The sequence below is a fragment of the Palaemon carinicauda genome, chromosome 9, assembly GCF_036898095.1.
Source record: "Palaemon carinicauda isolate YSFRI2023 chromosome 9, ASM3689809v2, whole genome shotgun sequence".
In the NCBI taxonomy this organism is placed as follows: domain Eukaryota; kingdom Metazoa; phylum Arthropoda; class Malacostraca; order Decapoda; family Palaemonidae; genus Palaemon; species Palaemon carinicauda.
The window spans coordinates 114,508,102-114,523,101 of NC_090733.1; the positions used below are offsets into that span (position 1 = coordinate 114,508,102).

Sequence of the window (15,000 nt, forward strand, 5' to 3'; positions counted from 1 at the left end):
ATTCTATCCTCTTGTTTGTTACAGAGCAGTTTGTCGATATTTTAGTTCATTGGATATTGCAACATGCACGATCGTTGCAGATATTTTTGGTATTAAGTAATAAAAAAATAAATTTTATCGTTAGTTTGGATTTATAAATTCTAGCTAAATAGTCCGGCGCCAGGCCTTGTGAGGCCATTCAACGCCTAAGTATATTAGATAAAAGTTAGAAGAGATTGGACAACAAAAAGGTAAAAAGGAAGTAGGAACGGAGGTAAATTAAGATATAAAGCAAGTGCAGGATTGCAGTGGCCTATTGGAAACGTTCCTGCCTTTCAATCGCTTAGCTCGATAGTTTCTTGTAGTGTCTGCAACCTCACCATCTTTGTGAGCTAAGGATGTGGGTTTGAGGAAGCCTATAGGTCGACTTGCTGAGTCATCAGCAGCCATTGCCTGTACAGTACAGCTACAGTATAAGGGGATAGGATAGGTGGGGGAGGGGAGGGGGGAGTTAGGATTGAAAGGATTGTGGGGAAAGGTGCTAAATTGAAGTACAGTGGGAGGTGGAAAGATTGGGGCATACCCAATAGTTCTTTGTTGTTGGTTTTCTGTGTTATTGCCTGTCCCTCCCTGGTCCTAGCTATCGTATGTATATTTGGTTAGTTTGAAGGACATTGTCCCGCTAGCTAGGGCATTCTCACTATCCCTTCACATTCATGATTGGCCTTTAAAATCTTTAAACTGTAGAAAGAAGCCGAATGAACGTTACAAATACCCTTAAATAGTGCCTACAATACACAATGTGAAATGAATTGTACAGTTGGTGAATTTACAATTCCTCTGACTAGTGCAACTCCAGCATATTTCCAGAACCAACAAGAAAATAATTCATTTTCATCAGCTAGAAAAAGACACGAATCTAAATTCCTAAAGTACGCAAAATCTTTTGGTCAAATACCTTTCCTGAAATCACCGGTCCAAAGTTGAATCACCAAACTCATCGGGTTCGAGTTTCTGTTGATTTTTGGAACCCGGAAGGAAGGGGTCGGATGGGGGGGGGGGTATTGTCTGAAAAAGTTCGTACGTGGAGAGAATATTTAGGAATTGCTAAGACCAAATGGAGGTTTTTTTCCGAATTTCCCATGTTCAAAATCATTAAAAACGTGCCAGTTATAAAAAATGCTTCTTACAAACATAATTACAGTCCAAAATCGTTTACAACTGATTTATATAAGCAAGATGAAATATTTACCACTATTGATGCTGCCTATAATTACTCCTCTGATGTAATAATCAAATAAATAAACTAATAAAATGGATAAAAACCAACAAAAACAATAATATAAATAATCAAATAGCATATTCGAGTGACATTAAAGCTTTACTCCCTCGATACAAACACAAGTCAATTAATATTTCAAATTTTCAGGAACAATCCTTAAATCTTATAATTCATTTAATCTATATGAATCTGTTCCCTCGAAATCATTCCCATGAATATTACTAATAAAACTCAACCTGTATTGTTTCCTATCATGTGTATTAACATCAAATCATTTGGATCAGGATATTAACAGTTCATTCAAAACTAAGAACTTTTATTGTTCATTCCCATATAAAATTCCATAGCTTCCTTAAATAGAAGGAATTTCATGATTCATTTAAATATAAATTGTAGGCATTCCTAGGAAATCTTTATGCATGCTCAAAAATATGGAAATTTTATCATTTAGTTGTACGAAGTTTCTGAAGAGCTTCACATGAAATGAGCTGTAAAGCTTATTCAAACAATCATTAATTCGTTTAAAAGGAAGATAATTTCATAACTCGGTAAAATGTTGGAAGTCATTTATCACAGATTAGAAAAAATGGGCTTACCAGAATATGTGATAAATTTGTTAAAGCTATTCTAAACATACACAAAGATATATATATATATATACATATATATATATATATATATATCTATACACACACACACATACATATATATATATATATGTATATATATATATATATATATACATATATATATAAATATATATATATATATACAGTATATATATATATATATATATAAATACATACATATCTATACACACACAAACATATATATATATACATATATATATATATATATATATATCTACGTATATATATATATATATATATATAATTTGCAAGTATTTTTACACATACAAGCATAGTAACATAACCTCAACGGGAAGGTAAAACGCTGATAAATGTAATAATTAAATAAATAGGTGAAACTAAACAAATAAATAAACAAATAATTTAGGTAAAACTTACATAACACTTTGTACTGTACATAAATAAAGTTCAACCCTCTTTATATATTGAGCCTATAAAGCTTCCAGCTCCCTCTCACCCTCTCTTCCAACAAACCTTAAACCTTTTTGTATGAAGCTCACATAATTCTTAAATCCCTCTCCCTTTCTCCCTAGTGAATACGTAAGTTCCGGAACTCACTTGATCGAACAAGAAATATTACCTCGATCAAAAATATGTTCGCTGTATAAATTATGGAACGGTTATGTTTTATGAGACTAAGCGTAGTTGACCATTGTGCGTGAAAACAGGAACATAACTAATAACGTCCATTGATTGTCCAATAGAAAAAATATATCAACGAAAATAGTCTAAATCATCGGATTTCTAAGTCCATCTACCATCACCAACTACCAATACAAAACAGTAGGAACCTGTTTTCATTCTTAGTTTGGTTTAACTATGTTAAATATTCTATAATTATCAAATACCAAGAATATTTCCAGGGAATAATTCCATAAAAAAAACATTAAATACTAATGACACTAATGTAATACGCCTACGATAATTTTAGCCACTGTAATATATTTTAGCCGTTAAATGTTCGATTAATTACTTGGGTACAATTTCACACCTTGTTGTGCAGGGCAAAGAAATCAAGTCCGGGATAATATAGAAGGCTTAATACATGTACACAAAAACTTTAATCATTCTCAAAATGTGATAACACTAACTGCAATCAAGTAGTTGCACTTTTCCTATTGTTGCTATAATACGCATATAGGTACTTTCCTGTTATTGCCCCACCAATAATTCCCGATATAACACCAATACTATTTTTTAGGTTTGGTTAAGTAAGGTTAGGTTTTAATATTATCCACCTACAGTTTCAAACCTAACCTAACCTAAAAACTTGTATTGGGGTTATATCGGAAATTAGTGGTTGGACAATAACAGGAAAGTACCCGCATTTATATATATATATATATATATATGTGTGTGTGTGTGTGTGTGTGTGATTCTACTCTGAACACTTTGATAGAATCAATCTCCAAATTTCTAGATATCTGGTTGCTAAAAACAAAATCGGGTAGCAGTTGAAATTGCCAAGGTACATAAATTACCCAACCTATCAAGTTAAGTTAACCATGGCTCCTAACCTAACCTTAACTAACCAAACATAGGATTTCATACCCTAGAAGTTCATCCTCAGACCATTACCACCACGCGTTTGTGGGAAGTATATCCTACAATCCTACACACACAAAAAGTTTAAAATTTGCATCCTAGATGGCACCAGTGATGCATGAGTGAGAAATTTACTGAGCAAGAGACCAAAATCTGACCAACGCATGACGGCCGGAGAATGGTTGTTTATTAGCTGATAAAGGCGAAATTCAAAAGCAGTTTACTATATAATGTTGACGGAAACGGTGAGGAATCTAAGTACTTAATGACAGGAAAAACGGTAGGGAAATGTGAGAACATAATGTATCACTTTCAATGACTGTCCCTAACAACGACCATAAAGTATCAAATAACAGTGGCCTTCTTTAGATCCAACATAAATTTCTTTAACTATTCAAAACTAGAAAGGATGATGATATTCGTATTAAGATAAATGAATAAACTGAGTAAATGCAAAAGGTACATACAATACATTTCAAGAAATATCCTTGATCTACAGTTCCATAACTAAACCTCATCGACATTACAGGAACTTACCTTGGTCCATCTAACTGCATGTTACTCCCCTCATCTATTGACTGTTTGTTACTCCTCCAATAATCTATTCACTGTATGTTACTCCAATCATCTATGCACAAAAATGAATAAAACTTGACAACGATAATCAGAGTCAGCTTCAACAGAACCGTTAAAAGGACGCCTACACATAATCACAAAAAATAACCGGGTATTACCGGTGTAAACACTTTTGTCTCTCTCGACGGGAGAGGAGAGGACGACTGACTGCCAAGTTGCCAACTAGCATTTTATGAAAACCGACGTTTATGTAGTCGACTTGTCCTTTTTCTCTTTGACGGAAGAAGATGAGGATAACGCCTTCACTAATTCCTGAAGGTCCTTTATATCCTGACGGTGTTGGGCCTGCGCTATTTCCAGCCTCGCTTGAGAGGAACGTAAGTGATCCTCCAGTAAGTATATTTTCTCCGGAAGGTCTAGAAGTTTCTGGAAGGGCGCCGGGGTATTTTCCTCTTCGGAGTTTTCTTTGCATTCTACATTACTCTGTTATGAAAGAAAGCCAAACCATTAGCCTACATGAAAAATAAGTCGAACTAAACAATTAAAAGGGAGGGTCTCTAAACTTTGTTTATTATTATTATTATTATTATTATTATTATTATTATTATTATTATTATTATTATTATTATTATTATTATTATTAGCTAAGCTACAAACCTAGTTGGCGTCAACAAGGAAAAATAGCGCGCTAAGGAAAGAAAACAGGAAAATAAATAAACTACAAGAGAAGTAATGGACAATTAATATAAAATGTTTTGAGAACAGTAACAATAAAATAGATCTTTCACATATATATTACCATTATTTTAACTTGCTAAGCTACAATCCTAGTTGGAAAAGCAGGATGCTATAAACCCTAGGAAAATAGCCCAAAGAGGAATGAAAACAATGAAAAATAATTTTTTAAGAAGACTATAAAGAGAAACTTATGTAAGCCCTTTAGACATAATGCATTGTGAGGAATTGTAACTAAGGTATGAATGGTGCAGTGTAATGATGTGTTATTTAAAACTAATACAGTAGAATAAATCTTACAGATGCAAGATCTTTTGGCTATCCTGGAATGGGAAGCCTATCCCTACCAAGTTGTAGAGGAGGTAACCAGGGTTTAAACTTTTAAGGTAATTACCTTAGTTTGAGGTAATTTCCATTGTTTCAAGGGAATTTTTAGGTAAATCTAAGGTAATTTCGGGTTTGCTCACTTCAAATTTAAGGAAATTGGAAAATTTTTCCTATTGTTCATTCGTTTTGAGCCTGTAATCAGTAAACTTCTAGTGAATTAAACTCATTGTGATTTATAATGAATTGATAAAATAGTTTCAGAAAAAAAATTGGCATAATAAAGTACTTGAATATTTCATAGACATACAATACATGAGTATATTTTAAAACATAAATAATGATGTGGTCCTTTTAAAAAAGGAAGAATCATTACCAGTTATCAAATGATTCATTTACTTAATGAAAAATAGTTATATTGCTCCTTAAATCTTTAATTTATTAAAGCAATTAAACTATAATTCCTCGAAAGGAAACCTTGGTATTATTATTATTATTATTATTATTATTATTATTATTATTATTATTATTATTATTATTATTAGCCAAGCTACAACCCTAATTGGAAAAGCAAGATGCTATAAGCCCAAAGGCTCCAACAGGGAAAAATAGCCCAATGAGGAAAGGAAACAAGGAAATAGATAAACGATATAAGAAGTAATGAAAAATTAAAATAAAATATTTTAAAAATCATTAACAACATTAAAACAGATAATTCATATATAGCTATAAAAAGACTTATGTCAGCCTGTTCACCATAAAAACATTTGCTGCAACTTTGAACTTTAGACGTTCTACTGATTCAAATACCCGATTAGGAAGATCATTCCACAACTTGGTTACAGCTGGAATAAAACTTCTAGAATACTTTGTAATGCCGATGCAGAGATCTACGAGAAAGTTACATCCCCAATACATTACATTTGTAACTGTCGACTATGTAATCCCCAGGAGGAAAAAGTTAACCTAGCTCTTATTTAAGTAATGGCGATGTATACCACGAAAAGAAACTTGTTTCGTTATTACTTCATTATTGTTACTGTCTTGAGGAGGAGTTCTCTTGCTTGAGGGTACACTGCAGCAAACTATTCCATCTTATTTCTCTCCCTCTTGATTTTTTAAGTTTTTATAGTTTGTATATGAGAGATCTATTTTAATGCTGTTACTGTTCTTGCAATATTTTATTTTGATTGTTCATCACTCTTGTAGTTTATTTATTTCCTTATTTTCTTTCCTCACTGGGCTATTCTTACCTGTTGGAGCCCTTGGACTTATAACATCTTCCTTTTCCAACTAGTGTTGTAGTTTAGTTGTAGTAATAATAATAATAATAATAATAATAATAATAATAATAATAATAATAATAATAATAATAATTGTGATGTAGATCTTCAAGAGAAACCTAGTTACTAAAGTATTTTATTTGTTTCTGAAAAAAGTCAAAGCGCTACTCCCAATCTCTTTTAAATACTGGTGGTGCAGATCTCAAAGAAAAGTATAATAACTTTATAACTACAGTATATATAATTATTCATACTAATTCAAATACTTTAAGCATCAGTATATATAATATTGAATATATCTCTCACTGAACACTTTGAATCTTCAGTGAAAGACATTAAAATCTGCTATTCCAATAATCAAAAGGAGACAGGATTTACACTCACTCATATGCCTCTCTGGTCTCATGTAACCTATTGCTGCTTGCAAAAGACTAACCATCTCCTCCTTAATCTCACTATTCTTCTTTGGTGATCTGCCGGGCTGCGTTCGAGTCCTGCTCAAGCTCGATAGTTTCTACTAGGGTTTGCAACCTCACCATCCTTGTGAGTTAAGGATGGGGGGATGGGGGTGTTGGCTCTCCCTGGTCCTAGCTTGGATGGAGAGGGGCTTGGCGCTGATCATTATATATATATATATATATATATATACAGTATATATATACAGTATATATACACATATATATACAGCATATATATATATATATATATATGTATGTATGTATGTATATATACATATACATATATATACAGTATATATACATACATACATATATATATATATATATACACACACACACACATATATATATATATATATATATGGTCCATCTCTAGTCTCCAGGGCAAATTCCTTGTCCTGTCGCTAAGGCTTTGTCACTGTCACTTGCCTTTGCCATTTAAACCTTTAAACCGACACATACATATCCTCAGTGCGCACTGCACTAAGAGTTACTTTCAACCTGCAATTCTATCATCTGCTAAACCTAACCACCCAAGAGATGGTTCACAACGCTTTAAACATTCACCACATGAAGTCAATCCACAATCCTCCGGAGAGAAGATTAATAATCCTATCTAGTCATCCGAGCAGTGGAGCTAATCTACCTTCCAATAATCTAATCAACATCGAATCAACTCTGCGATGAAGCATACCTGATGGACGGTTGGCCTCTCCATTCTGTTCAGGGTGTCTGTTAGTTTCTCCTCTCTGGTGTAATATTAACAGAAACGGGAAAATATTATAGGTAAAAATTGCAGTGTGTTTTATTTTTTTCTGTTTATAAGCTGTATTATTTATATATAATTCATTAATTAACTAGAATGTGAGATGGTGAGTCATGTTTACAAATAGCCAAGTTACATTTTAGATGGCTACGAACTAAACTAGTCAATTTATGGTTATGGTGATCACTCAAGTATAGACATTATCTTTTATTCTATTTCTTTAAAAAAAAATTTGTATGTGAAAATTATTTGAGCTTTGTAAACGAAAATACATTATATCAAAATATGCAGGAGAGTAATTTGGAACTTGTAAAAAAACCATAAACATTACCGTAGATAACAAAACAATACTTCGAGGTAGAATATGAATGTGATCAGAAGACGTGAATAATAAAGAATTTATCATTCGACTGCGTTCGAAAACAATAAAACCAAGAAACGGGATTAGATTGTGTTTGAAAACAAAAGAAACCAAATGAAATCTAAACAGAAAACATAGAAAACATATATCAAGTCTTTAGATACATAAGAAATATAAAGAAATATCATAGGAACAATAACATAGACGCTTTTGAAACACTCACAAACGAGACAGTCGTTCGAACACTTCGACCATTTCTGGCAATGGCGGAGACCGTTGAGTAGAAGGTTCAACCTGAGCGTTGTTCTGGACGAAAATCTTCAGGGAGGCCCGGCTCCGCTGCTTGTCCGCTGATGCTACAAGAGAATAGAAATTGAATCTTCTGAATTGTTTTAGGGAATCAAAAATTCATTTCCCTGCTTTATTTCAAACAAGAAATTACCTCTACCAACTTACATTTTAGAGGACAGAAATTGAATCTTCGGAATTGTTTTAGAGAATCGAAATTGAATCTTTTGAAATATTTTAGAGAATAGAAATTGAATCTTCTGAATTGTTTTAGGGAATCAAAAATTCATTTCCCTGCTTTATTCCAAACAAGAAATTACCTCTACCAACTTATATTTTAGAGGGCAGAAATTAAATCTTCGGAATTGTTTTAGGGAATCGAAATTGAATCTTTTGAATTGTTTTAGAGAATAGAAATTGAATCTTCTGAATTGTTTTAGAGAATCGAAATTTATTCCCCTGCTTTATTTCAAACAAAAAATTACCTTTACCAACTTATATTTTAGAGGGCAGAAATTGAATCTTCGGAATTGTTTTACAGAATCGAAATTTACTACCCTGCTTTATTTCAAGCAAGACATTACCTCTACCAACTTATATTTTATAGGGTAGAAACTGAATTTTCTGACTTATTATAAAGCAAAATTGTATTTATGATTTTATTTACGGAAACTAAATTCATTCTACTGAATTATTTGCTTTATATTAAAGCATATATTACTTCTGACTTATATTTCATAGAACAGAATTTGAATCTCATGACTTATTTTAGAGTGGAAATTACGTTACCCTCATTTCCATTACGAAAAATAAATCTATTTTTCTGAGTTTTTTATGTATAATTACATATAAAACTCAAACTATATATCAGTTTAGTGAGACCGGTGTTACTATATGGACATGAGTCATGGTATGACAATGAAACAATCCCAAACATATTTAGTAGATTTGAAAACAAAGCCCTCAGAAGGATATTGCAAGTAAAAGGGCATTATAAGATTAGAAAAGAAACTATGAGAGAGATTACTCGAGTGCCATATGTGGATGAGATCATGGTGAGGGGTAGATGGGGATGGTTTGGGCATGCTCTTCTTACTCCCCAAGAGAAATTAGTTCACCAAACGTTCAAATGGGTTCCACAAGGGACTAGAAGACTTGGAAGACCCAGGCATACATGGCTGAGGATTATGCAGCTCGAAGTAGATGATGAATTAAAAGCTCAAGATAGAGACGACTGGCGAAATCTAACCGAGTCCCTTTGCGTCAATAGGCGTAGGAGGAGATGATGATGAATCATTTTTAAGAATATTGAAATCTATCCCTATGCTATATTTCAGAGCAGAAATTACTGCAACTGACTTATATTTTAGAGAACAGAAACCTCAAATTCTGAATCATTTCCCGGATAATGTGTATCTATGTTTACAGTTACATGTTTGACGACTTGTCCGGCTATATTATTTTCAACGTTTAGGAATATTGTACTAATATTATTTTTTTTTCTTATTATTCTCACTTTTTTCATATACAGACGACTTATTCTACAAAAAATTTGCTTATGGGCTTGACCTTGAGCATCAGTTTTGAGTCAGCAGATATGATGAATCAGTCTTAATTCTATATCAATTTACGTTACTTGCTATTTTTTCCTTTCTTAACTCTATCAAAAGCAAACATCCAGACCCTCTTAACATACTAGGTTCACGATAATCATCTTAAATGAACTCACGAGCAAGTTTTCAGCTAATCTACATAGGTACAGTTGGACATAGAAATTCCTGAGGAGGTGCACCGTCACACTTTAACTGCACGGTGAGTTCCTACTGTACACTACCCAAGGGTTGTGGTAGCCTATTGGAAACATCCTTGCCTGGCAATCTGCTGGACTGGGGCTCAAGTCCCGATCAAAGCCCAACAGTTTCTTGTGGTATCTGCAAGCTCGCCATCCTTGTGAACTAAGGATGAAGGATTTGGGAGAGCTTATATTTCTATCTGCTGAGTCATCAGCAGCCATTACCAGACCCTTGAGAGGAGATGGGGCTTAAGTGCTGATTATACGTTTATATGGTCGGTCTCTAAGTCATTATCCTGCTGAGACATTGTACTGTCCCTTGCCTCTGCCATTCATGAGCAATCTTTAAACCATTAAACCTACAGCCCCTATTTGGTTACTCACCTTGCAGAAAGGGTGTGATAAGGTGCACTTCCTTAGCGCAAGGCGCACCAGAAATGCCTGTGTCCAGCCGTACATCATTAACGTACCTTTATTCAACTGGCTTGGCACCACGGGCGAACTTGTCCACGGCAGAAACTTCTTCAAATCCTTCAAGAAACCAACGAGACTCAAAGGAGGAGGAAACCCTGATCGCGTCTCGTATTCACGGATGAGACGATACATCTCGAACTTCCAGTGCTCGCTGCTCTTTTCCTGGACGTACTGGAAAACGTTGCTGGAAGAGAAGATGCTTTGGAAGTAAGGAAAATTTGCATGGATTTGGCATATATATTGTTATGATTGAATATCATTCTACAGTTGAAGTTCAAAGGTAACATGAACTTCCGAACTGATTAATTAATGAAAGCCTCCTGGCTCTGCCCACTTCTAAGGAGAGAACTGCTTATATATATATATATATATATATATATATTTATTTATATATATACATATATACTCACACACACATATATATATATGTGTGTGTGTGTGTGTGTGTGTGTGTTTTACTTGGCCCTGTTACTCTACTTGTATAATGAATAGACAACGTCTCACCAAACAATAAATGGAGAAAAGTAAATATATTTCTGCTGTTATCCTGAAAACTATCTGCAGGACGATCTGTCCAAGGAGAAGCTGTCTTCGATTTTTGGACGCTGCTGAGACGTCATCTATTCATTATATATATATATATATATATATATGTTTGTGTTGTGTGCGTGTGTGTATGTGCGTATACATAACTCTGAATTGCACATACATGGAAATAATCTAATTAAACTCACGTAAATATAGCGATGATGAGGTTAAGAAGAAGCACGTTCCCAACGACTAGGTACACAGCCAACATGAGCTTGGTGGCGATGCGCTCCCCCGGGGTCGAACTTATGCACTTGCACTCTGGGTTACCGTCACCTGGTTCGCAGGTCTCACAGGAAGTAGCCCATGACCAGTCCCAGTTCATCTTTTGGCAGACCGTATACGAGTGGTCTAGAGTTATACGACTATTATTATAGTTCTTTTCTATTGATATGGTGTAGAATATATATATATATATATATATACCTACATACACACACACACACATATATATATATATATGTATGTATATATATATTATATATATACACACACACACATATATATATATATATATACTGTATATATATATATATATATATATACTGTATATATATATATATATATACTGTGTATATATATATATATATATTATCCTTTGTTATCGCTGAAACTGAACCGAGTAGTTAAAATAATTAGCAACTTTAGGTCATGAATTTTTATGACTTAAATTTTACTCTAATTACTGTCCACTTGCAAACTGTTGTGGTTATTTATTTACAGATGCCAAGAATATTAATTCCTATAACTCCCAGCAAAAAGGGCTTTACTTATTCTCAAATTTCAAAAATGAATGAAGATAAATTAAAAATAATCAAAATATAAAACTGATTTGATAACTGCTTTTTAAAACTTATCTCAACAGATCCTTGAAACACGAGTTTAACATTTGTGGGATCCCCCAAATAACGTGAACTCTGAACTATATGCTGACTCTGAAAGAAGAGCTAAGACAAGTAACACAGAGTCTGAAATGGCTTTGACCTTCGCAACTTTGTAAATTATTCATTACTCTGTCTTCATACTTATCTAAAATCCCAATTCTTCCCTCCGCAAGGCAATTCTTACTCCCTTTAATCAATATTTCGCATATCAGGTAATCCATAACTTTCATAACCTGGGATGGGCAGATGAAAGTCGTGACAATATCATCCCGTAAAAATTATGAAGCATTTATTTAAAAAAAATTATTGCTCTTTAGCAACAAAGCTGAGAAATCTCCTACCTGTAGTTTTCCCATGTCTGTAACCTTCCCTCTCTCTAGAGGAAGGTAGACTACTTTTTTCCTTGTAATTCTTCAAACATCCCAGTTTGTGAGTAAATTATTATAAATAATAGCTAAGCTACAACCTTAGTTGGAAAAGCAAGATGCTATAAGCCCAAGTGCTTGAACAGGGGAAAATGGCCAAACAAGAAAAGGACATAAGAAAATATATAAACTATATAAAGAAAATTCTCTATGTCAACTGAAAATTTCACCAAGTATTTAAGAAATATTGATCTAGATTCCACAATTGCATTAATCATGTTCCTGATTTTTATCCAAACACAGGAACAGTCATTTCTGAGAAACTTTCTTAGCAGAGCCAAGAATGCGCAGTTATGAATAATAATAATAACAACAACAATAATAATAATAATAATAATAATAATAATAATCTTGAGAAGGAAGGGAACCGATATAGCCCTAGGATATGTGCAAAAGAGCGTGCTACTTGAAATAGCACATAAAGTGAGGGAAGTGATTGATTCCTAAGGAAGCTGGGTGTAACCCGGAACCCCACACTATAAGCCACCTGTCTCTGCAGACTGTGATTCACTAAATAATTAATAATAATAATAATAATAATAATAATAATAATAAATAATAATAATAATAATAATAATAATAACAATAATAATAATAATAATAATAATAATAATAATAATAATAATAATGATAATAATAATAATAATAATAAGAGTAGTAGTATTAGTGGTTCAAACCTTGAATATCGTCCAGCATGAGTTCGCCAAATATCAGCCAATAAGGAGTGAAAAAAGATGTCCTCAAGAAATTCCGTGACGCTCTCGAAGCTCTCAAAGGATTTCCTCGTGTTACAGGGATGATACATGAGCGCTTTCGACGTGATTCCGTATCCTACCAGTAGGACCAGAAGGAAGGCTAGAAAATCCAGGAGCTTTGGCATCTGCAAAACAAAGGAAGAAGAAACGAAGGATTTCTTCGTTTTGAAAGAGAAATTGTAGATTCATTGAAAGAAATTACACTTTGTTCAAGTTTGGAGTCTTGAGAAGCCATAAAATTTAATGAAATATCAATTTAATATGAAGATATAATGAATTTTTTTTAACTTCTATTTCGAATTACGAAGGATTTCTTCATTTACAAAGAGAAATTACGGATTCAATGAAAGGAATTTTGTTTCGTCCAGGGTTTGTAGTCCTGAGAAGCCATAAAACTTATGAAATATCAACAAATCAATATGAAGATTCCTTGAACTTTTTTTAAACTTTACTTCACAAGTGTAACTTCAGGGTTTCCCCGCCGTTAAATTTACGCGAAGAATTGCCTCTCCGTCCCCAACGATAGGCCATTAGGTCCTATTTCATATATCAAAACCTAGCTATGAAGATATCGCTTATCACTGACAAAAAGTAGGAATATCTACTAAGAAAGCAACCCATTTTTTTTAAAATTATAGAAAACGAGATAAGCATTAAGATCAAACAGCATTATATAAAAGTACAAGATCCCAATAAATCTGATAAACCCATAAAGAATAATATCTAACCTTTTCTTCTTACCATAAAGATGAATATGAGGATAAGCGGACCGAGTCTGCTGCTGATGTAGTATACTCTGAACAGACGAAAACAGAAGAGCATCGAGCAACAGGAATACAGAATTTTCCCGAGATAAAACGTTTCCTGCGAAATGAAAACCAGATGATCAGGATTTTTAAGAACTAGTTATATACACATACAGATAAGCTTTGAATGTATATATATATATATATATATGCACACAACCATATATTTATGTGTATAACATACTGAGCATATATGTATATATATATATATATGCACACAACCATATATTTATGTGTATAACATACTGAGCATATATGTATATATATATATATATATGCACACAACCATATATTTATATGAACAACATACTGAGCATATATATATATATATATATATACATATATATACATATAATATATATATATATATACATATATATATATATATATAGATACATTTTTTATTTATTCATTTATTTATATATTTATATGCAAACATATTCATATGCTATTGTGTAAAACCTTTTATTACAATAAAATGGTAATTTTGGGCTTCTTTCATCAGGATATGAACACATCATCCCTAGCAATATCATTAAAAATATATGAAAAAAATAAATACAACTATATTAAGTTTCATTTTAATAATAACGTTCAAACTGATATGCCACGGTAATCTTAAACACATATTCAATAAATGTTAAATCTTTTGATATTAAAAAGAATTATAGAATTTAATAACTTCCTTACGGAACCAGTTTATAGGTTAGATCACTCAATCAGGAAGATGCAAAATCCTTATTACCTCTGCTAACGAAGTTGGAAGGAGGTAAGTTTTTTACTTTTGTTTTGTGTGTGTGTGTGTGTGTGTTTGTGTGTGTGTGAACAGCTTCCTGACCACAAATTTAATCGAAGAGCAATGAAACTTACAGGGATTAAAAGAAATGTAAAAAGGTGTAAAGGATTAAATTTTAAAAGGTCAAGGTCACAGTCACACAAAATGTCCAATTCACGTGATAAGCCATAAGTTTCGATATCGTTGTCACATAGGCTTCAAACTTGGTTCATATTTGAGTCTATGAGAATCCA

At 32.8% G+C, this 15,000-nt stretch overlaps 2 protein-coding genes across 2 annotated transcripts in view; both read right to left on the reverse strand.

Moving 5' to 3' along the window:
* Positions 1-4,209, reverse strand: part of LOC137647057 (uncharacterized) — a 592,613-nt gene extending 588,404 nt beyond the window's left edge. Inside the window, exon 1 of the mRNA XM_068380219.1 lies at positions 3,994-4,209. The gene's annotated coding sequence lies outside the window, so the exon portion shown is untranslated. The remainder of the gene's footprint in view (positions 1-3,993) is intronic.
* Positions 4,210-11,264: 7,055 nt separating this feature from the next.
* LOC137647058 (transient receptor potential cation channel subfamily M member 2-like) overlaps positions 11,265-15,000 on the reverse strand; it is a 16,295-nt gene continuing 12,559 nt past the window's right edge. The window contains exons 12-14 of the mRNA XM_068380221.1: positions 13,907-14,029; positions 13,088-13,290; positions 11,265-11,452 (exon numbers count right to left, since the gene is read on the reverse strand). Coding sequence (XP_068236322.1) covers positions 11,392-11,452; positions 13,088-13,290; positions 13,907-14,029 — 387 coding nt within the window. The 3' untranslated portion in view covers positions 11,265-11,391. The remainder of the gene's footprint in view (positions 11,453-13,087; positions 13,291-13,906; positions 14,030-15,000) is intronic.